This window comes from Erpetoichthys calabaricus, chromosome 1 (assembly GCF_900747795.2).
Source record: "Erpetoichthys calabaricus chromosome 1, fErpCal1.3, whole genome shotgun sequence".
In the NCBI taxonomy this organism is placed as follows: Eukaryota; Metazoa; Chordata; class Cladistia; order Polypteriformes; family Polypteridae; genus Erpetoichthys; species Erpetoichthys calabaricus.
The window spans coordinates 245,356,751-245,382,082 of NC_041394.2; the positions used below are offsets into that span (position 1 = coordinate 245,356,751).

General features: G+C 36.9%; 1 protein-coding gene across 1 annotated transcript; it reads left to right on the forward strand.

Moving 5' to 3' along the window:
• Positions 1-320: 320 nt before the first annotated feature.
• On the forward strand, positions 321-23,351 carry hal (histidine ammonia-lyase). The gene is made up of 20 exons (XM_028813539.2): positions 321-642; positions 981-1,041; positions 1,142-1,169; positions 1,701-1,775; positions 1,885-1,957; positions 2,058-2,124; positions 3,371-3,408; positions 3,516-3,641; positions 4,742-4,881; positions 5,267-5,314; positions 7,625-7,772; positions 8,634-8,729; positions 8,827-8,885; positions 9,846-9,926; positions 12,065-12,130; positions 14,303-14,468; positions 15,348-15,482; positions 18,591-18,699; positions 18,781-18,850; positions 22,737-23,351. Exons 1-20 carry the CDS (start codon positions 396-398, stop codon positions 22,866-22,868), a joined length of 1,965 nt encoding a protein of 654 aa, XP_028669372.2. The 5' UTR covers positions 321-395; the 3' UTR covers positions 22,869-23,351.
• Positions 23,352-25,332: the final 1,981 nt, after the last annotated feature.

Genomic DNA, 25,332 nt, shown 5'->3' on the forward strand with positions numbered 1-25,332 from the left:
AACTTTGTGAAAACCAATACTTGTGTCATTCTCAAAACTTTTGGCCACTACTGTATATTGTGCGCATAGTATTAACAGAAACAATGTAGGAATAACACTGCAAATATAACTATCAATTAGCGATTTCTTCAAACTTACTTTCTTTAAATACACGCAAACCTGATCTTGGAGTTGTTTATTGTAAAAGGACTCGACGCTCAGTCTGGCATTTTCGAATGTAAGCCTCATTCTTACTGGACGCTAGGTCGGATGCAGGCGGAGCAATTCAACACAGTAGACCGCCCTCTGCTGGGGGTTCCGCCCATGTTATTAGCCGAGTGACTAGGCTCAGGTGCTGCAAAGGCTGCTCTTGGGTGTCAGTTGGAGTTCGTCAGACGCGTTTGAGCTCCCAGGTCATGCCGCGATTTACCGTACACGTTAGGGACGAGTGGCTGACTGTGCCCTGTAAGGACTTGACTTGCACGGTGCTCTGGCTGGGACTTGAGGCACTGAGACGGTACATCAAGAACAAGCCGGATAACGGGGGCATGGGTCCTGTCCAAGAGGTCCGCTTCACCTTGAGGAGGTGCCAGGGGCAAGGGCTGCTGGACGCCGACGATATTCTGGAAGATGTCCTGGAAGAAAATGACTTCGTAGAGCTTAGTAAGTTGAATACGAAATATTTTAAAACCCCATGAACGCTGTGGACAAAATTGCGGTACCTTTTGCGCGTGTTGTGTGCTTAGTCCATGATTCCTGTCCCGCAACATATTGTATAGTGAACTGCTTGCTTTTTAGACAGCTTTCATTTTGAAGGACGGCGTTACAAAAAAAAACAAATTAATGTTTAAATAAAACCATGTTGATTACCGCAGTTAGCTGCGTGTATGTTTTCAGCAGAAAGTAAAAAGCATATTGTAAGGGTTTTTTTGAAGCTGACGCATTTTGTCATCTTAGTGACACTGATGTAAAATATAATATCGGTATGTTTTTTGTCTTAGTGATTGAAGGAGACACCATGTCACCAGATTTTATTCCATCTCAGCCTGGAAGTTCACATCTGTATCCTTTCATTGCTCCAAGTGGTCAAGTAGTAATTTCATGGCAATTCTGCGTTTGTTACTGTAAATTCCAGAAGTTGAATCCTTAACGTGCCCTTCAGCAATAGTACGTACAGAGAGCCCGAAGAGGTACGTGCCCTGCGCTTAACAATTTAAACATCTTGTTAGCATTTGTGTTTTTATTTTTGACTTAACCCCTTCAACCACCTCGCCTCCCTTGAATTCTGATATCTGAATAAAAGGTTTTGTTTTTTTTGGCAGTTTTTGCCTTTAGAATGTTTCTCTGCTAAATTAACCGAGTTTTTGTACATCACTTGCGAGACATTAGGAGATGATTCTAAAGTACCTAATTAAAATAATAATAATAATGATGATGATCTGCGGTGGGTTGGCACCCTGCCCGGGATTGGTTCCTGCCTTGTGCCCTGTGTTGGCTGGGATTGGCTCCAGCAGACTCCCGTGACCCTGTGTTCGGATTCAGCGGGTTGGAAAATGGATGGATGATGATAATGATTTTTATTTTATTCATATAGCGTCTTTCCATGCTCAAGGCGCTTCAATATAGTCAATATAGTGCGCAGTATATTTTATTATATATATAAAATTAAAATCCTTTATTTATAGTGGATGTATTGTAATCATTGATTTGGTGTGTTGCAGTACATTTTCTTAGATGGAAAGAGTCTCACAACAACAGATTTGGTCAGTTTAGGAAGGGGTTTGTACAAGATTAAGGTGAGAAGCTACAACTATATTTTATATCATTTTTTGTTTTGTTTCATACATAGCTTAATTTATATTTAACACATCTATGCCTAAAAATTCCCTGCTAATTATTTTTTAGCTCTCTCCAGAAGCGGAAAAGAAAATTGCAGAGTCGCGAGAACTATTGGAGAATATTATAGCAGAAAACAAAGGTACAATATATTTGTGTTCACTGATTGTGTCAGTACCGTGTAAAATCGTGAACTTAAAATGTGTTAGTTTAACATTCTACAGCTGCATTTTCTTTTCTAGTGGTGTATGGAATCACAACGGGTTTTGGAAAGTTTGCACGAACGGTCATTCCAACCAGTAAACTTAAGTAAGTGTTTGAAAATATATATTTTTTTATCCCTAATACAGAGATTATTTATAATAGTATAAAATAGTAACCGTTTCAAGAGACAAAAAATTACAGCCTTTTCCTGTGACATAAATGTCTTTACATAAGATACATCAGGATAAAAGAAGCGTCGCCAGCATCTTTTATCTTGATGTATCTTATATAAAGACATTTATGTCATAATAAAAAGCTGTTATTTATTGTCTCTTGATACGGTTACTATTTTATACTACTATAAATAATCTGTGCCATCTATCTTTCCATTATATTTCTTTTTCATATTCTTACCGGTATTACATTTATTTTAATGAAAATGTAGTAATGATTAAAGAAATTCTTCCAATGAAGGTAGAATACTAGTAAAATTCTTTGTTGCCTAATCCAATGCACTAATATATGTAGAATCTTATTGCATTTCACTGGGCTTTTTAAGCTACATAAAACAGACAGAGTTGTACAATGTTATGGTTGAATGTTAAAATTGAAACATCCTTGTCCATATGAAGCTTAGCTCTAGTGGTAGTGGTAGTACAAGTAGCAGTATTGTGACATGTACAGGTTGGGAGCATGCACCAATACAGCATGTTGCTGCACCCACCACAGACAAACCACCTCAGGATGCCAAATTAGAACCCGAGTGTGGCCGTGCAGCAGTTGACACCTCAGCATCACACTAGTTTGAATAAATTGGAGCAGTGTAAGGTTTTTCTTACAGTGGCTGGAGTGCCAATCCTGCCACCAATCACTGAGTTTTCCCTACAAGTTGGAGGGTTGGCATGTACAGTATACTGGCAATACATTGCCAGTCTATGGTGCCATGATAAGCAAAACCTGTAACTTTATTTATGACCTTTAGCTTGTAACATATTTATGGGATTTATTTAGATTTTAACTTGCATATGTGGAATTTCTTTAGTGCAGGTAAATATTATTATCAAATGATAATTCATCAAGTCCAGGTCCAATATTAGTTGCTGCAGCTCTTCTATAAATAACCTACTGTTGTGAATTTCATAGTGACCTTGTACGATTACTTTTAAAAGTTTATTTGTAACTGTCTGAGGTCAGGTATCACTTCTGTGTTAAAATATAATATAAATAAGGAAAGATTTATTCTTGCATTATAAGTAGATTTTTTTTTTTTTTGGATGGTTTTTATGTCATTGTTGCCAGCTGATAAATACTGCAATCATATGATGATACTGCCAAATGGCCTTTCTTATAGGGAACTTCAAGAGAACCTGATTCGATCCCATTCAGCAGGTACATTTAGAAGCTGATTTCAACTATTAATACAGTATTAATACTTATAACATTAGCTATACTGCTATAAGACATAGACCTTTTTTCAATATGTCATTGTTCTGCAGGAGTTGGAAAACCATTGAGTCCAGAAAGGTCGCGTATGCTATTTGCTTTGAGGATTAATGTTTTGGCCAAAGGATACAGTGGCATCTCTTTGAACACCTTACACCAGATGATTGAAGCCTTTAATGGTAGGTTTTGATAGTATAAGGTGACTTTGGTTGTCCCCAAATGTGTACCTGTGTTAAAGTTTCTGAAGGGTTGTAAAAATTTCTTACAGGTATTTCTTAACAAAATTTAATGCAGCTATGGTATAAATGAAAATTCTTAAAAGGTTAACTACACAATAGATCTTCACAAGACGTACAGGTGATATTTAGGAAATTGTAGAATTCTGCAGTGTCTTAGTAGTGTTAAGGAGTTTTTTGTGTGATTTTACAACTCTACCTCCTTTTATATGCAAGGGAAGCAGGAGGTCAATAAAGCTGAACAAAAGTCTGCTGTTCAAAGGATTACTTTTAATTGCCGTGTAGAGGAGAGTTGTGTTAGGCTTTGAAGGAAGAGGTGTTAAATCCTAACCAATTAACACACTTGTGTCTTGTTTTTCTTTGGGATTCTTAAATGAGACTAACCTGTTTCTACTAGTGCTTTACACTATGAAAAGTTTAGTTTGTTTTGTTAGTTTGAGCAGAGATCAATTTGCTCTTCCATATACATAAGAAAGAGCAATTTGTACCGGGTGGTGAGCTACAAAATGGTGCTGCTTTTCCCTTTAACAGTTCTTTGTTTTCCTTTTTTATTATTGATATAGGCACAATAACAGTAGTTTAAGGGGAAAAGCTCCCACCTTTTTCCATGGTTAGCTGTCAATACTGGATATATATATATATAAAATAGTAAAGTAGTTCACTTTTGTTTTCTGATATTTGCTTTGTAGACTTTACAAATTCTGCACATTAATTTGAATTTATTAAAACAAAAATGTTTGTTTTGTCTACATGATGTATATCAATTAAAAAAATCTCTAGGGATAAGAGCTTCGGGTTAGTAGTAGATTACCAGTCTAGAAATGTAATTAATTATAACATAATGTTAGCGATTCAAAATATTTACCTGACTAGAACTATCTTATATGTCAAATTAGCACCAGTTTCATTTAGTGTTTGTTTCCCTGCTATGTAAATGCATTAGTCACATGTTAGTATTACTGAAAAAATACTTCCTATAAACTTTAGGTACATAAATCCAGTGTGAATTTACCTTATAATAAGTGTGCTTTGTGTTTTTTCAGCTTCCTGCTTGTCCTACATTCCAGAGAAGGGAACAGTTGGCGCAAGTGGAGACCTCGCTCCTCTCTCTCACTTGGCATTGGGGTTGATGGGAGAAGGCAAAATGTGGTCTCCAAAAAGTGGATGGGCTGATGCAAAATTTGTAAGACAATGTGTATAAAAAGGCACATTTGTTTACGCGTATGTGTTATTTAATTCATAGCTAATAGATTATTTATAAATAAATCTAAGGTCTAAGTAGAGTTTGCAGCGTACAGTATATTACAAATATATGCCCTTTTTTTTTTTTTTTTTTAAACCTTCACTGCTCAATTACCATATTATAAAGCTTGTGTTTAGTAATATGCTATTTGTATGTATTATGTTTTTTGTTGGTTAAGTTCATTCAATTTATATATGGCTAATCTCATAAAAATAAGACAATTGCATTTTTGATTGGCTAATTATGACATTGTCAAAGGTTCTAATTTTTTAACCAATATTTGTTTTTCTTTTGTCTTGAATTTCTACTATTTCTTTTTGGTAAGGTTTTGGAAGCGCATGGACTTGCTCCTATTTCCCTAAAGCCAAAAGAGGTATTGCATTTTGTGCTGTTTTTTTAATTGTATTGTCTTTTTCACTAACATGCTTAATCCATTTCATTTAGTGAGGGCCTTTCCTGGCCCCAGCAGCATTATGAACCAACTCTTAGAAGGGTGCCAGTCCACTACAGCTCCTGCTTTCACAGTCCCACACCCATACTAACATGGTCCCCAAATTTGAGATGGTAGTAGTTAAGCTAACATGCACATCTTTGTGTTGGCAATGGGAGAACTGGAGTGTCTGCATTTAAATTCATGTGGACAAAGGAAAAAAAATACAAAGTCTACATAGACAGCAATTCAATGGAAGATTTAAACCCAGAACACCGGAAAACAACAACAACATTTATTTATATAGCACATTTTCATACAAACAATATAGGTCAAAGTGCTTTACATGATGAAGAGAAAAAAGACAAAATAAGAATTAAAATTAGGGAACACTAATTAACATATGAAGTAGCAGCATTAACTACATCGCCACCATGCTTTTAGCAATAAATAAATAAAATACTAAAAACATTGGCTCAGTCCATTTTTCTGGCCTACAGTATTTTGTTAAATGTCTCTTAATTTGCAGTCTGTGTTTTCATTATTAAAAGTTATCAAACATAATTGGCCCAAATGTTTTGCTATTCCCAAACATGTATACCTTATATGCCAATGACATTTTTTTGTTTACATTATCTCTTTATTATAAAAAAAAAAAATCCTGGAAAGCAAAAGCAATGCGACGATACGTGATCTTCTCGGAAGACATTTAAAAGACCAAAGAGACTTGCCATGGAGCGTCTTGTGGGGACCGTAAACATGAGACTTGGTGCCAAGAGATTGTCCCAGGGCCGTAGCAAAAAGGACAGCGGCTGTACAGGCTTTAAAAAGATCGAAGGGCAGTGCAACAGCAGCTCCCCCCCGACAACGCGAGCAGCGTTATATGTCCTGCAAGAAAGAATTTAACCACGGCCGGGGCCAGAAATAAATGACAAGTATTGTTTTTTACAACGTCACGCGAGACCAGGCAGTGAGCCATCATTTAAAACAAGTCCACATACATCTAACCTAGCAAATGTTGGATTGCTTTTGGCAGACAAGCATCATGTGCTCCCAGCTCTTAAAACTATGACATGCAACAAGCAGAAGAGGCAGCTCACAATCAGCAAAAAGACAGCAAATGATCCAAAGACATATTCTTATGCGTTCTACCCCCGCATAACCCCACCCCCGCATAATCCCCCCCCCACCCACTTCACAACACGAGCAGTATTATACGTCTGGCAAGAAACAGATGTAACCATGCATGGGGCCGGAAATAAAGGACAAGTATTGTTTTTACATAAGTTTTTAAAGTAAAAGTGAAAATAATGCATATGTAACAATTCACAAGAAAATAACAATCTCTTTAAATACCTTAGATTGCCTGCCTAAGGTAAAGTCATCCCTGATGAATGGGGACGTGGGAATGAGGGGTCCTTTCATCAGATTAGCGCTATTTCAGATGTTGAATGGCAAAATGGGGGAGGCAGCTTGATGAATGAGGTCTCCAGGACTTAAAACAAATCCAAATCATATTATGTGATATCATCTAATGTGAAATTCTGCTCCGTACTTCTAGAATTTTTATTTTTATACTGTATTGAGGATTTATTCTGTTCTATGTATTGTCTGTATTGTATTGACCCCCTTCTTTTTGACACCCACTGCATGTCCAACCTACCTGGAAAGGGGTCTCTCTTTGAACTGCTTTTCCCAAGGTTTCTTCCATTTTTTTTCCCTACAAGGGTTTTTTTTTTGGGGGGGGGAGTTTTTCCTTGTCGTCTTAGAGGGTCAAGGCTGGGGGGCTGTCAGGAGGCAGCACCTGTTAAAGCCCATTGCGGCACTTCTTTTGTGATTTTGGGCTTTACAAAAAATAAATTGTATTTAAATTTTTTTAATTTTGTAAAATTCACTATCCCATCTGAGATTTAATTCAGTTAACAAGCAAAAAACACCTACCCAGCATTCTTTGACAGACAAAATGCACTGGTCCATTCAGTCTATTAAAATGGTTTCTCTAGGTAATTTGGGAAACAGAAAACATGATGGTGGTAAACAAATATATACACAAATTGCTATCAAAGAGTTCAGGTTTTTTTTCTTAATATACAGTAATGTTTCACAAATTTTGATGCCCCAACGGCTAATTCTCATGGTTAACTCTAATCAAATCAGAATGTAAAATTTTTGTATCTAGTGTGTATGTGAGATATGTATAATGCGATAATCTTCTAAACTTTGAATAATCGAAACTTTCAATTGCTTCTGTAGGGATTAGCCCTCATAAATGGCACCCAGATGATCACCTCTCTAGGGGCAGAAGCAGTTGAGAGGGCACTGGCAATTGCTAGGCAGGCAGATATCATTGCTGCCCTCACATTAGAAGTATTGAAAGGGACAACAAAGGCATTTGACAGTGGTAAGTTAGTGAGCGCAGTTTCACTATTCATTAAATGCTGTTTGTGCCCAACAATTAATCTAATGTGTTGAATGTTATAGTTAGTCAGATCTGAAGGTTGGCAATAACTTCCACTCTGTAGATGTGTGTTTGTATTGAAATGATTTGTAATAAAATGGCAAAAGAATGCATTTTTTGCTCCTGAACACAGAGAGAAAAAAAATACAAGTACGCAAAATATTATAATTTGAAATAAAAGCTAAAGGAAAAATACTGCTAATAGTTTCACTAGGAAGTTATTCTATTGTTGCATGAGTCTGGTTTGTTAGGACTGTCTTTTCTAAAAGAAAACTAACTGGGGAGGACAATAAAATGCTGTGAGGCAATGTTGAAGTTATTGTTACAAAATCTAAACATGTTTTGCCAATACTTGTACAGTCATGGAGATTGTATGTCATAGAGGACTGTTCGCAGTGTCTGTAATGTACAGCATTTTAAAATGTTAATTTAAATGGAGTTACATTCAGTTAAAAATTATAAATAAAACAGTAGATAAAATGAAAGCGTTATTCATTAAGAAAATGTAGTTAAACAGGATCTACATTTTTAAACAGTCTTTAAAAGATGGTAAATTTCAATATGATTTTTTAAATGTTTCAATTAAGTTCTTAAAACACTTCAAAAAGGTAAACAAAGACATTTTTTAGATTATGTAAATGGTAAACTATTCTCTTCAGTTTTGTAAATGCTCATCGCAGCATAAATGGCATTGTGAAGTGTCCTTACGAAAGATGTTGAAATTAAAGTCTCATTGTGTTTTTATTTGTTTTCAATTAGTATATGCAATTCATTATGCTGTAATAATCCTAAACTTCTTCACAGATATTCACGAGCTGCGACCTCATCCTGGACAGAAAGAAGTGGCGTCCAGATTTCGCTCTCTCCTAGACTCTGATCATCATCCTTCTGAAATTGCAGGTGACCTATATTATTAGAAATAAGTCATAACCAATTCTTTTAAGGGGGGAATAAAGGAGTGATTTTTTTTCTTCTTCTTTTGTTTTGTTTTTAACAGAAAGCCACAGGTTTTGTGACAGAGTTCAAGATGCTTATACATTGCGTTGTTGTCCTCAGGTAATCTAGGCCATTTTAACTTCGGAAAAAGGAATTTTTTTCCCTCAATATACACATTTCAGAGAAGTAAGATGATGCTTTGATTCCAAACAGAATGAGCTTTAGAATAATAATGACTTTTAAAGAGTATCTTAACCTTAAATGTTTTTTCTGTTTTTGCAATAACAGCAGTGTTTGTTACATTCTTTTCACTTGTGTAATGCTGTACTTGTATTTGTACAAATAGCTATTTTTAAGTAACTGTTTTTTACACTCTTAGTGTAGGTTTGCAGTTTACATAATAAGGTACGCAACCGCTATTCTGGAGGGCCTCAGTAGCTACAGATTTTTATTCTAAACAATTCTTGACTTTAAATGGACTCTTCTCTAAACATTCATGATTTCTTTTTTTACTTATTACATTTGAGTCATTTCAGAAATTCTGTTCTTAATTTTATTTACTTTTAACAGGTATATAACTTCAACAAGTCTTGCTTGTTAAGATTTGCACTCATATTGTAAAATTCCTTGCTATTTAGTATCCCATCGATTATTGTGCTGTTTTCTTAAAATGAAGAGAGCAAATTTCTTTAAAATTGTGAAAACCAAGGCTTGTGTAATTAAATCTCTGAGACACAAAAATATCAAATAGTACATTGCCATGTGTTTGAGAACAGAATAAGAACACAAATAGAAGCTTTACTTAAGGAGATCAGATAATAGTACTAAGCATTAATTATATTGAAATTGTAGACATTAAAAAAGGGAACAGGCATTCTGCTAAAGAGGAGTAGCTGCTTGAATGTTCTTTCTACTTGTGTGATTATTAGCAGCTCAAGAACACACAAGAAACCAAAACTAAGACTGACTTTAGTTAAAAACAAGAAACATTTACAATAAAAACCTGTAGTCACCATGACACTCCAAGACCCGTTGAGCATCCAGATCTATTCCAAAACATCTTTTCCTGTACTTTTTCAGGTCCATGGAGTGGTCAATGATACAATTGCTTTTGTCAGAAATATCATCAACACTGAAATTAACAGTGCCACTGATAATCCTGTATCCTTTTGAAACTATTACTAGAAAAAATGTGATTTTTCTCTCTCTCTCTCTAATATAAATATATATATATATATGTATATGTATATGTGTGTGTGTTGTCTCCTAAGCTTAAAAGTACAATGATTTTATGTGACATTTTTCTGTCACATTTTTTGTCGCGCTTTAAGTCCGGCTTATTTTAAAACCTACATATACTGTATATGTTTGACATCATTCTTTTCAGAATTTACCAAACTTTAATGTCATGTTGTTAGATTTTCTGATTCTTATTCCATTTTTAAATTATGCATTAAAAAATATCAAGAACTCGTGTCCCACGAGAGGAGACTTTGTGCCAAAAGATTTAACCACGCCTGGGGCCGGAAATAAAAGACAAAGAGTAGGACAGCTGCTGTACAGGCTTTTAAATGTTCGAAGCACCGTACGAGATGCAGATCACGCTGTGCAGCAGCAGCAAGCCAGCAGCTGATCGAGCAAAGAGGAGGTAAAAGAAAGAACCTGTATTTGTTCCCATTGTATCACCGTTTAAGAGAGGTTTTCGGAGAAGCGACCGTGTCTCCTTGGGGGTACATTCAGCCCCCCTCTTCAAAACGCGAGCGGCAGAGATGTGAAGTGGATATGTGTATATGTGTGTGTATATAATATATAATGTGTGTATATGTGTATGTATATGTGTGTATATATATATATATATATATATATCCTTATATATAATATGATAGTATCTGTATATATGGTGTTCGCGTCAATACCCTGTATATATGACGATGTATGGTGTTCGCATCGATACCTCGACTCAATACAAGTTAGAACCATGCAATGTGACTCTGCCTCTGTAGTTAGAACATAACGTGGCAAACGCGGACGCAGTATTGCATGATTGGCTAAGAATGTTCGAATGCTGCAGTGACGCTGCTGGACTGCCCAGTATAGTAAGTCGGTGTTGGTTCAACAGATTGTGGTACAAAAAGTAGAGCTGCAGATGAGGATTTGAGTGAGGGAGAGGGGTGTCAGTTTGTAGGAGATCAGTGAGGTTGTGGAGAGCTTTAAATGTTAAGAGCGGTATTTTGTATTGTATTCTGTAGTTAGCAGGGAGCCAGTGAAGTTGAGAGAGAATCGGTGTAATATGTTCAGTGGATTTAGAACAGCAGGTTATTATCCTGGCAGCAGAATTTTGAAGAAGTTGTAAGCGATGGATAAGTTTTTGTGAGATGCCAGATAGAATAGCATTACAGTAAGTGTACGTGAGGTGACTTGGGCATTAATTAATAATTCAGTACTGTGTTGCGTAAGAACAGGACGAAGTCTAGAAATGTTTCGGAGATGGAAGAAGGCAGTCCGAGAAATGTTACTTATTTGGGAGGAATTATTTAATTATTTTTATTATTAGTAGTAGTATTTAATAATTGCCTTTATTAGTGTATCAATGGATATATATAATTACATTTAGACGATTTGTCAAAATCTGTTGTATGTAAACGATACTGTTTTAAACGTTATTGTTTTTTCATCAGAAAACCCAGTTTCCACATCTACGCGTATTAGTTTAAATGGCACTTTTACCACTCCCAATAGGGCTGACGCGCTGGCGTATCGTGTCGACTGGGCAACACAGTGAATGCGGCGTCTATCTATATATGTCTATGATTTGTTCGCTTTCTGACGTAGTGTAAATAAAGTAAATTAATCTCACTGTGGTGCGTATTACATACGTAATACCATGTAACACATTATAATTGTCCTGCTTTACACGAATATACCCATGCCACGGAAAAAAAGAAGTACAATTCCACGGTCCACTTCAGATGCCAGAGAAAAGTCTATTTCAAGGGCGTCTCAAACGCCACAGCAGACACAAGTGGACGAACTTACAGTAAAATGTGAACCAGAAAACTGCTTGTTCTATTCCTATGTTCTGTTTCTTTCATTTGGGAAATTCACCAGTTATAGATTCCCGGGCAATGCCGGGTACTCCTGCTAGTATGTGTGTGTGTATATATAATTATATATATATACTGTGTGTATATATATATATATATATATATATAATGTGTGTGTGTGTGTGTCTGTGTGTGCATATGTAATATATTTCTTCAATGATACAAGAATCATAGTTTTGATCTTAACCTGTAAAGATGGTATTTGCAGAAAGAGGTGAAACTATTTCTGGAGGAAATTTTCATGGTGAATATCCAGCAAAAGTAAGTGAATATCTGATGATGAATATGTGGCAAAAATGAATGTATTTGAAATACTGGTGTTAAAGGTTAGAAGTTCTTGGATCCTCCATTTGTAGTGTAATTTTATTTTCCTTACAGGTATGCTGCCATTTGTTTAAACTGATGTAATTCTTACACTCTCATTGACGAAGAATATCTTGTCAAGTGTGGCTTCACATTTATTTAAAAAGTTAATTTGTTGTTAATAAGTGCAACTCTCAACACCATATGAAAATATTTGGGAAAGACCTTTATTGCAGTGATGATTATGCTAGATGTTCAGAGTTAAGGAAGGCTTAGCCTTTAGCGAAAGGTGTCTTCTACTCAAGCAGCTAATTATTAAAGCTGTTTAAATTGAGGAGGCATTCATTGGTTGGTATTACAATACAGAAACTGAGAAATTTATCTTCATGTACTTCAGTAATTATGTAGTGTGGAACCCCAACATTTGCACATAGGACATGAGAAGGCAGATACAGGTGAGTTACTGTTGAATGTAAGAGCCGGTTCAGGACCAAACAAATTAGAGATGGTTAAGTATGCACAGCAGAGCTCCATAGTGACCTATGGCTTAGAAATAAAGAGAAAGATCTGTCCTGTAAAATGGATGCTAAGAGACATACCACACAAGTTTAGGCAGAGGAGATCCTGTCTTATTAATATGTTGAAATTTTAAGATGAATGTACAGAAACATTAAACTATGATAGATTGCATGATATTTTTGACTATTCAAAAAATTTTGATAAGCTGCACCTTGAAATTCTGCAAACAAGAAGTGCAGAAAATGTGTAAGGTCTTATTGGGTGTAGAAATGCTGCTAGAATAGTCTTAGGTGGGGTCTTATATCAGATTCGCGCTAAGGTTATTGCTCTGTTTTTGGCTTACAAAAATCATTTATATTGTACCAAACTATTAAATGTGCCTCTCGCTCAAAAGTTATTTAACAGGCTCACTTCTCTAGGTTATGTACAGTTGATTCTGTGAATAAGTTTAATACAAATAAAAGCACTTTTTACATTTTAGATTTTATTTTCAAAAAGGGAACATTACAATGGTATACTTCAATGCTACTCGATCAAGTAAATAATAACATACCAAATATCACCATTTACTTAAAAATCAATCACATACAACTACATAATGTCACAGCCAGACAACATACAGACCCAGACATTTTATAGGACTCTTTCAGTAGCATGTTGCGAGTAGGACAAGTTATGTTTCAGATGTATAACATACTTGTCGGGCTAAATCTGGAACACATTTTGTTCTCATTTTAAAAGAAAACAGCATGTGGTGCTGTGGGTTTCCTGAGTTTGAATGTATTGTCTATGCGACTTGTTCCTCCTCACACTCCAATTCTTCTCCCACACCCCCAAAGATGATTTCAGATTGGATCCTTACTGGGTGTGGGTGTGTGAATTGGTGGTCCCTATTGTGAACTGGCATCGTTGCCAGGGCTGTGTCCTGCCCTGCACCCAATGTGGCCAGAGTAGGCTCCAGCCCACCACAACACTAAATTAGATTAACCAGGTTTGAGAATATGAAATTATTATTTTTAAGGAAGATGAAGTAATTAAATATAAATAAATAAAAAAGACCTAAAATATATATTCCAGGATTGCTGCCACTTTTATTGTTTAATTGTTGCTCAAAGCTCATAATCATTTTCGCCTAAGAAAATATAAGACAAAACTTGATGGAAGTACCGGTAGCTAAAATTGGCTACTGCCTGCTGTTTATTTAAAATAACACTTAAAACTAGCACAATAGTAAGCAGATCAAGCAGATGACTAAATTCTCCTCAAATGGTAGAAATACCTGAAACAAGTTTATGTATTTGTGTATTGTAAAGTACAATGTTGCGGTCTATCATGTCTTGCCATTTAAGCTGAAGACTAATTGAGGAGCTGTGGCAGACTTAATAATATCTTCCTATCAATGCATGTTTTATGAAAAAAATGCAATCTTAGAAATTAGTTGGAGTCTAAGAACACACAACATGTCTAAAGTTAGCACCAAATTTGTTGAGTGTCATATTTCTGAGCTCTTTCTTTCTTAGTTTTTGTGTGCAAATAGTCCATGAAATCTTGTGAGGAAGGTTGGTAATACAGTGTTGGTGTCCAGTTCTGTACCTTATACATTTCTTGCAGGCACTCGACTATCTTGCAATTGGAGTGCATGAACTTGCTTCCCTTAGTGAGAGGAGGATTGAACGTCTCTGTAATCCTTCACTGAGTGAGCTTCCTGCATTCTTGGTCAATGAAGGAGGCCTGAACTCTGGTTTTATGATTGCTCATTGCACTGCAGCTGCCCTGGGTAAGCAATAGTCTATGAAACGTTAATGAAAAAGAAAAAAATGCTGTTACAGTTATATATCTCCCAAGTAATCGCTTTCTGAAATAATGTTCTTTACTTTATAATGCTATAAAATATCAAATAGACCCTGAATAGAAAAATCGTATGTTTTACCATGGGGTTGGGGTCAAAATTCATAGTTTGTTTGTATATCACCGTGGTTGGAAAAACAACTAGCTCTTAGATGAAGTAAACATCCACCAGATCGAAGTTAACTGGCTATCCTTTCAGTTCTATTCTAATGACACACAGACACAAATGTTTAGGCAAGGATCCAAAACCGATGATGAAATGTCAAGTGATGAAATAAGTTCAGTTCTTGGGTGTCCCAGGAATGACAACATTTTGATTGCCTGCTGGGAAATCATGTCTTGTAGTGGTGAGAGATCGAATAGTTAAAGTTACAGCACCCAAGAAACCAAGAGCTTTAAAAATTTAGTTAAAAGCTGTAGATATGACACCCCTAATTATAATGGAAAGTATACAATAAAGAGTTAAGCGTCTTTCACTCCAACATGAGCAGCTTTATAAAGAACAGTGTATGTTAATTGATTTTAAATAAGATCAATGGGATACTCCTCATATTATCTGGCAGAGCAGGCCAAACTACAGGTGTCCTATAACTAAAGTCTGTTACTTGTTACCTTTTGTCCTTACATGAAAATGGACATTTTCATTATACATTTTAGTGTGTATGTGTTTTGTGTTTGATTAATGTAAGCTACTTAGTTTTCTGTATCCTAGTAGACTTCACCCCAGAAACCTAGTTCCTGTTTTCTCACTGATGTCAAAGTGTGATATGATTGGACATTTACTAAAATGTATGTTTTGTTTTGACAGTTTCTGAGAATAAAGTTTTGTGTCACCCTTCTTCTGTTGACTCCTTGTCCACTAGTGCTGCCACTGAGGATCACGTGTCAATGGGAGGCTGGGCAGCTCGAAAAGCCCTCCAAGTGGTGGAGCATGTGGAGCAAGGTATAACTGGGCCTAGCCTGGCTATCTATCTGTGTGCGTGTTGTGCAACTTTTGTTAAACATTTCAGTCCTACGACATTCAGCAAATGACAGACAGTTGTGCAGCACCTAATGGGGCAAACATTCATTTTCAAACCTACTTAGAAGCTCCATATTGCTACGGAGTTGTTAATTTTTTCAAAAAAAAAGAGGAGAAGGTGTTCATTAAATCCATGTGGCAAGGTGGTCTGAAAAATATCTGCTTTCATCAATATTTATTTTTTTCTTTTATAAATGGAGAAAAACATAAACTTACTGTTTGCTTTTTAAGAGGATGGATTTTAGGTGACCAATGAAATGAGTAAGGAGATAGAAACAGTAGATGGTTCCAAATCTTAGCTCTTATTATATTTCTGAAGTCTGATCACTAGCATGAATATTATATATAATTAACATTTGTCACTGGCTATCAATATAAAAGAAAGATGAAAACATTTTTGCTTCTTGCAGACAAAGTAAAAGTCATTGTTCTTAAGTTGGATAATAATAATAATAATACATTTTATTTATATAGCACCTTTCCCATGCTCAAGGCACTTCACAGAGTTTAAGATAGAATGGCAGGGTATACAGTATATAGGGTTGTACAAACCAGATAAAAAAGTAAAGAAGATTAAGACAGTAAATTCAGAGAAAAAAAGCCTAACAGACAACATAATTGATGGTCTTGCGCGCACACACAGGTTACATGAGCATCTTGACAGTGAGGTAAACTGAGAGAAGGGTAATAAAGTCAAGTAGAGCTAAAAGCTTTCCTGAACAGATGAGTTTTGAGTTGTTTTTTAAAAGAATTCATGGAGTCAGCTGACCTGATTAATTTTGGTAGTTCATTTCAGAGTCTGGGCGCTATACAGCTGAAGGCCCTGTCACCCATGGAGTGTAGATTAGTGTGGGGTACAACAAGATTGCCAGAAACAGAGGACCTTAGTGGGCGGGCAGGCACATAGTGATGGAGAAGGTCACTGATGTAGTTTGGTGCGAGGTTATTTAAGGCTTTGTAGGTTATTAGTAGGATTTTATATTTGATTCTGTAAGACACAGGGAGCCAGTGGAGACGGAGCAGGATGGGTGTGATGTGCTCGCAGCTGCTGGTTCGTGAATGGGATGTGGGATGTGTGGCATGAATGAGTGAATTGACATTTTGACATACTGGTTGTGAAAACAGATTTAGTTTTATTTGCATGAAAATAAAACATGTTAATGGACTGAAGTAGCAACTTGGCCTCTATTTGATTTGAATTACTAATTTGTGTTTATCACCTCAAAGACCTCACAATGAATCCAGAGGAGCAGGAGGAGACAAGAAAAACAAAACAAACATCATGAAACCTCTTTGTGTAACCCTCTGTATTCAGTGACTGTAATCAAATGCTTTTATACATTACCTGTAGAGTGCCAATCTACAGCGATGCCAAGACTCTTTACAGTCAGCGTTTCTCGTACAGTTGTTTATCTAGTGAGCCACACTTCCTACACATTTACTACACACTGCAGTATCTGCCATCATTTCTTGGAAGGGCTGTTCTGAATACACTATGCTGGTAACGCAGTGGTGGAAAACTTTAATACAGAGCCCTGCATTTCACAGCTTACACAGATTTAGAAGGGATTTATAGAATTGTGGTACTTTAGAGCACCTAACAAACATGCAGTACACTTTCACATTTGGAAGCGAAGGTCTGTGATAATGAATGAATATGAATCACATATCCTAAAATTGCTTTTTATCCCTAAGCTTTCGACTTCTATCAGGAATCATCATCAGAGGAACCTGATTAGACTTGCAGGAATCCAAGGCAATATCTAGCAAATAAGGAGGGGTGGGCAGGTGGATGTTAGAGGGGGATTGATGAGGGGGGTGTTGGTCTCATAGTTCTTCTTTTCAAGCCTGCATATGCTGGGTTCATGCCCGAATATCTGTTAATGGCATTTTCATTGGATAGCCGCATTTCAGCCAGTTCTCTGGCACTGTTAGTATTAGCCTTGAATTTTACTAGCCCCGAGTCCTATTTAAATGTTGGTCCAGTCGAACTTGTATGTGTGTAAATCAGAGACCGTGGGTCCTTTCTTCTTCTCTACAGCTGGACATGAATCACATGGTATGCTGTAAATTGCATTCTGTGTCTCTACGGCTCATTTCTTACTTTTATCAGTAAAAAGGACGGTGCGCAGAGTGTTTGTAGTGCTTGTGCGCAACTTTGATGCCCGATCTGGACAGGATACTTTCATGTTTCTATAATAAACATCCTGTATAAAGTGATAGTTATCAGAAACTAGAACATTTAAAATGTTTAGTTGAAGGAACAGTAGTTACATTAATGCTATTCCTTATGCTATTTTATTTATGCTGCGCAGAGTGGCATACATGTTTGTAAGGGTGACCTTCAGTATAGTCAAATCTTTCCCCCCATGTCTGTTTTTCTGCTCCCTTTAATTAATTTTCTGAACTTTCTTTAGAAATACTGTTATAGAGGAATTGGTCATTAAAATCAAATGAACTGTTACCAGGGTTCACGTGTACTAATTGTCTCATTTATGCACAGTTAATGAATACAGTGTTTTAACTTTTTTAAACATGTTGGCTTAATGCTGCAGGTATTTGCTGATAAATGATTTAGTTTGTAAATGTTAGTACTCTGCAGAATTTTTTTTATGCTTAAGGAAATAATTAACATGTAAAACCTACAAAGAAACTAATAAGAGTAGTAAAAAAACAGTAATGACGTTTGGCCTATTGAAGAATAAATGTAAAGGTTCTTCTGTACTACAGAATGTTATATCAAACTACTAAATATGTAAGTGATAATATAACTTGCAGTATGTGTTTAAATCATTTTTTTCAAAATCCATTGTCCTTTTTGAAAAGAAAAAAAAATTATCTCTTTAAAATTAACCCTTTCAATTTCCCATGAACACCCATGCTGTAAGGCGTTTACTCCATTCTGCTGATGGCTTTTTATTTATTTATTTTTTTGAGAGTATGTACTATTTTAGTTTTCAAAGACAAGAACACATTTGATGTGTAATATATACAAGGACTAATAATGTGTTTTTTTGTTTTGTTTTTAAGTTCTTTCTATAGAGCTGCTTGCAGCTTGTCAGGGGATTGAATTTTTACGCCCCTTAAGGACAACCACCCCACTGGAAAAGGTCTATGAACTTGTGCGCTCCTCTGTCAAGTAAGTTAAACAGAAACCCCATGCTTTGTCATTATTTACAAGTTAATGTTTTGCTAATGTTCTGCTGTGCTTCTGTTTCAGGCCATGGATTAAAGACCGTTACATGGCTCCAGACATTGAAACTGTTCATCGTCTGCTGTTGGATCAAAAGGCAAGTGACTGTATGACAATAAATAATAAATTAATTTCAATGGTTTATACATGCTGGATTGTCAATACATTGCACAGCTAGACATATTCTGTAGCTGTATAAAGTGAAGGTAAACACTCAATACTACAATTAGTTGTTTCTGAAATATTCATATCTGATTCTTCTATGTGCAGTTTCACAGACAAGAAGAAAAGTGTTGACACATGTTTGATTAGCTTTAATATTCTAACATTAAACTCTGTGTTATATTGCAAAACCTGTGAGAGCTGTCCTGGAAGATTCTTTATTTACTAAATATCTTAGCATATTATATATAGTAGTTTAATGCCCCTGCCTCACAGCTACATCAGACCAGGCTTTAATTCCTGGTTGTTTATTGTCTATGTGGAATTTAAATGTGTTCACTGTGTATGTTGTATGTGTGTTTATCCACTTCCCACCACCACCACCCCCTGGCTCCCCCCCCCCCCCCCCCCCAGAAACAACATCCCCCATTAACCCCACCACCAACTGAGGGTGCATATCCTGGTCTAATTTATTAAAATAATGGTCAGATATACACCTGAATCATGTATCAGACAGTGTGGGTAGCAAGTATCAGGTATGCTGCATGTCGCCTTAAATGCTGTAATTGAGCTTCTAAACTTCCTCGATTGAGTTGCATTCCAGTCACTATCACATAACTTCTTGTAATTGAAATAATTTTAATGTTAACTGTGGATTAGTGTCTGTATACAGTACATTATATGTACAGTGCATCCAGAAAGTATTCACAGCGCATCACTTTTTCCACATTTTGTTATGTTACAGCCTTATTCCAAAATGGATTAAATTCATTTTTTTCCTCAGAATTCTGCACACAACACCCCATAATGACAATGTGAAAAAAGTTTACTTGAGGTTTTTGCAAATTTATTAAAAATAAAAACACTGAGAAATCACATGTACATAAGTATTCGCAGCCTTTGCTCAATACTTTGTCGATGCACCTTTGGCAGCAATTACAGCCTCAAGTCTTGTTGAATATGATGCCACAAGCTTGGCACACCTATCCTTGGCCAGTTTCGCCCATTCCTCTTTGCAGCACCTCTCAAGCTCCATCAGGTTGGATGGGAAGCGTCGGTGCACAGCCATTTTAAGATCTCTCCAGAGATGTTCAATCGGATTCAAGTCTGGACTCTGGCTGGGCCACTCAAGGACATTCACAGAGTTATCCTGAAGCCACTCCTTTGATATCTCGGCTGTGTGCTTCGGGTTGTTGTCCTGCTGAAAGATGAACCGTCACCCCAGTCTGAGGTCAAGAGCGCTCTGGAGCAGGTTTTCATCCAGGATGTCTCTGTACATTGCTGCAGTCATCTTTCCCTTTATCCTGACTAGTCTCCCAGTCCCTGCCGCTGAAAAACATCCCCACAGCATGATGCTGCCACCACCATGCTTCACTGTAGGGATGGTATTGGCCTGGTGATGAGCGGTGCCTTGTTTCCTCCAAACGTGATGCCTGGCATTCACACCAAAGAGTTCAATCTTTGTCTCATCACACCAGAGAATTTTCTTTCTCATTGTCTGAGAGTCCTTCAGGTGCCGTCTGGCAAACTCCAGGCGGGCTGCCATGTGCCTTTTGCTAAGGAGTGGCTTCCATCTGGCCACTCTACCATACAGGCCTGATTGGTGGATTGCTGCAGAGATGGTTGTCCTTCTAGAAGGTTCTCCTCTTTCCACAGAGGACATCTGGAGCTCTGACAGAGTGACCATCGGGTTCTTGGGCCTTAGTCAGGGAGGTGACCTTCTCCCCCGATCGCTCAGTTTAGATGGCCGGCCAGCTCCAGGAAGAGTCCTGGTGGTTTCGAACTTCTTCCACTTACGGATGATAGAGGCCACTGTGCTCATTGGGACCTTCAAAGCAGCAGAAATTTTTCTGTAACCTTCCCCAGATTTGTGCCTCGAGACAATCCTGTCTCAGAGGTCTACAGACAATTCCTTTGACTTAGTTTGTGCTCTGACATGAACTGTCAACTGTGGGACCTTATATAGACAGGTATGTGCCTTTCCAAATCATGTCCAGTCAACTGAATTTACCACAGGTGGACTGCAATTAAGCTGCAGAAACATCTCAAGGATGATCAGGGGAAACAGGATGCACCTCAGCTCAATTTCGAGCTTCATGGCAAAGGCTGTGAATACTTATGTACATGTGCTTTCTCAATTTTTTTATTTTTAATAAATTTGCAAAATCCTCAAGTAAACTTTTTTCACATTGTCATTATGAGGTGTTATATGTAGAATTCTGAGGAAAAAAATGAATTTAATCCATTTTGGAATAAGGCTGTAACATAACAATATGTGGAAAAAGTGATGCGCTGTGAATACTTTCCGGATGCACTGTATATATACAGGTGCTGGTCATAAAATTAGAATATCATGACAAAGTTGATTTATTTCAGTAATTCCATTCAAAAAGTGAAACTTGTATATTAGATTCATTCATTACACACAGACTGATGTATTTCAAATGTTTATTTCTTTTAATGTTGATGATTATAACTGACAACTAATGAAAGTCCCAAATTCAGTATCGGAAAATTAGAATATCAATTAAGACCAATGCAAAAAAAGGATTTTTAGAAATGTTGGCCAACTGAAAGGTATGAACATGAAAAGTATGAGCATGTACAGCACTCAATATTTAGTTGGGGCTCTTTTGGCCTGGATTACTGCAGCAATGTGACGTGGCATGGAGTCGATCAGTCTGTGGCACTGCTCAGGTGTTATGAGAGCCCATGTTGCTCTGATAGTGGCCTTCAGCTCTTCTGAATTGTTGGGTCTGGCGTATTGCATCTTCCTCTTCACAATACCCCATAGATTTTCTATGGGGTTAAGGTCAGGCGAGTTTGCTGGCCAATCAAGAACAGGGATACCATGGTCCTTAAACCAGGTACTGGTAGCTTTGGCACTGTGTGCAGGTGCCAGGTCCTGTTGGAAAATGAAATCTGCATCTCCATAAAGTTCATCAGCAGCAGGAAGCATGAAGTGCTCTAAAACTTCCTGGTAGACGGCTGCGTTGACCTTGGACCTCAGAAAACACAATGGACCCAACACCAGCAGATGACATGGCACCCCAAACCATCACGGACTGTGGAAACTTTACACTGGACCTCACGCAACGTGGATTCTGTGTCTCTCCTCTCTTCCTCCAGACTCTGGGACCTTGATTTCCAAAGGAAATGCAAAATTTACTTTCATCAGAGAACATAACTTTGGACCACTCAGCAGCAGTCCAAAGGCGAGACACTTCTGACGCTGTCTCTTGTTCAAGAGTGGCTTGACACAAGGAATGCGACAGCTGCAACCCATGTCTTGCATACGTCTGTGCGTGGTGGTTCTTGAAGCACTGACTCCAGCTGCAGTCCACTCTTTGTGAATCTCCCCCACATTTTCGAATGGGTTTTGTTTCACAATCCTCTCCAGGGTGCGGTTATCCCTATTGCTTGTACTTCCCTATCCCTATTCATTTGACTTTGTTTCTCTGTGCTAGGATTGCTCGTGTACTCATTATTTCTGTTGATAACCCTTTGTGATGAAATTCTTTTTTGGACATAATATGTCTTCTTTAATTGTGAACATAAAGTGAGGAAAACATTAAAATTTATAAGAGCTGAGAGAGCAGGAACTGTGTCTGACAAAAGCATTCACATGAATGAGAGGTGAGAGTACTGTGTGCGTGGTTAAATATGGTTGAGAGGAGGGTGTGACTTGAAAAAATCACATGGCCAAAGTCTCAACTCGTGGGAGTTGAAAAAATCTTCCAAAACGTCTTGTCTCGTTGCAGGATTTTTTTTATATAATATATATACAGTATATATATAAATACCTATTTGTTTCATTACAGGTGTGGAAAGTTGCATTTCCTTATATAGAAAAATATAAAATGGAGCACATCCCTGAGTCGAGACCTGGATCTCCCACCGCCTTTGTCCTGGATTCTCCTGCATCACCCCGAAAGCGTGTCCGTCTTGAGTAGACAGATCTTGGACTCTGCTATCCATATTTACTCTCCAAATTCACCTGTTAAACTCTTGTACTGTAATATAACTATGATGATTGAAGTGATTTAAAATAAGGGATATTTTTGAATATTATTAAATTTACTGTCAAAGGAAAACTGTGGTTTCTCTTCTACCTCAGCATATGGATGGTCTGAAAGCACAAGCCTTAAAAATGAATCAAAATGAAAAAGGTACAGTTCATTATGAATTTTAAAATTAGCTGTTTTGACATTCATGTTTAAACCTGTTTATTTGTGAGAGAGTATGTGAATGATTAACATTTAACGTTTATGAGCCTACTGGTTGTTTTTGCAACTTTAAAAGAATTAAGAAGGTCAAGTCGGAATTTCAGTGTCATGTTTACAAGATGGTGGTCCTGTGAACTTTGCCTTGAGCAGAGTGCTTTACTCTTGGTAAATTTGTGGAAAAGAAAAATTTAAATAAATTACAAAACTGTACTGGTGACTACATCGGTTTGTCCTTAGGCATTAAGGTGGTGGGAAAAACAATGTCAAGAGCAAGAAGATGATGCTGTATTCTGCTTACACAAAATATTGCTGAACATGTACATACAAAAAAGTAAACTTGCAGTTGTAATAAATTTCTTCCCAAATTGTTTGGAAAGAAACATAAAACCAGATTTAACCTTGCTTTTCTGTGACCTGGAGCAATATGGTAGCTTGAAGAAGATGGTACTGTGGAAATGTTAAAAAAAAAAAAAAAAATCTTAAAATATGGTGCTGTAAATAAGAATAGAAATGTATTCTTAAACAGTGTACTTCATCATAATGCCAAATAGAAATGTCCAAATGTGATTACTAGTGCTATGTTGATTTACTTACCAGCTCATTGTTCCTTGCATTGGCCCATTTTTCCCCCCTTGTTCAGTTGGGATATTCATCTGGAAGCACTAATATCAGCTTCATCCCAAATGTGCGTGTTTAAAAAGTGCTGATTCTTAACTGCTTCAGAATGTGCTCAGTGATGGACTGCACTCTCGGCCAGAATTGTTAACGTAGTATATATGTGTTAGGAGGCTGAAATAGGCTGTGAAGGAAAATGTGTGTTCAGAAAATGGATGCTAAAATCCTTTGGAAATGATATATGGAGTGAGTTTTAATAGTGACCCTCCTACTGATCAATTTGGTAATATTCCTTGCACCTTTTTTTAAGCAGAAAAAAGTATTTCAATTTTCCAGATTTACATTCATCTTGGCCTGACTCCACACAGACTTCACATTTCCCCAGGTTTGTATGAGATTCCTGTAGTTTAAATTTACAAGCAGGTCTTATCATCTGAATCCAAGTTCAAGAATGTTCATAGATGGATGGTTGAACAATCAAGTTTAAATAAACATGAAGAATGGAAACGCACATAAACAGACACAAAAGTTTAAAAATAGATATTGTGAAATAGTGTGAAAACACTATGAGAATCAGTGCAGTAGCTGTGCAAAGTGACTTTTAAAAATCAAAACTATCTCACGGCTCTTCACAAGATGCACGAAAGTGCTGCGCTCTTTATTTTTGATAAACATCAAGTAATTTTAGGGAAATAACACTAACCACAAATTGTAGCAAAAAAAAAAAAAAGTTTTTCACAAACTCTTACATATTCAGGTGGGAAGTGAGGTTTAAAGTGTTACAAGGCACAGATCACTACGCTTACTGCAGGACTGTAAAGCTCACCTCTGGCCCACTCTATTATGGAAAAGCGTGGAAAGATTCTGTTTTCAGATACTGCACATTTTTTAATTGTTATATTGAAATGGCCATACAAATTGACTACACATGGTGTTACACTCACAATAATGTACTATGTAAAGGCCAAGCGCTGCACTTTTTCAGCCAATGTTCTCGGTTAGGGATGACTCCGTCTGCTGCCCTGTTTTCAGTACTCCCTCCTTGTTAATGGTTTTGGTTTTCAAATTTATGCCAAGTGGTGTAATGAAGAAAACAAGTAGCTCATGATGGTACAAAATGCTGGCAAGCAGAGAACTGATTGAAAAATACAGTATTTTTAGCATGAGTGCTTGTTGCTCTGTTTTTAAATTCCGGAGTTATTTGACTTTTGGTCAAGTGATACCCTCACCCGGATCAATGTGCAGAGGTTAAAGTGACTAAAAATGAGCTGTTCCTCTGCTCTGCAACACTTACTATTTGCACAGAAGTCCCTCAGTTAGACGTGTACAATCGTTACATAAACTGTTCTAACCAAGGGCTCCTATGAAGAGTGTCAGAGATTGGAGGAAGTAAAATTTCAAAATTCAAGAATTATGTTAAGTTAGAACACCTACTGCCTAATCATTTTACATTTTCAGTTTAAATATTGAAATTATCGGTGGCTGGAAATCAGAATCTGCTCTCACTTGCATTCCTCCAGATTAGACCTAAATAACCCTACATTTTGCATATACTGTATGAATTTTACTAACAACA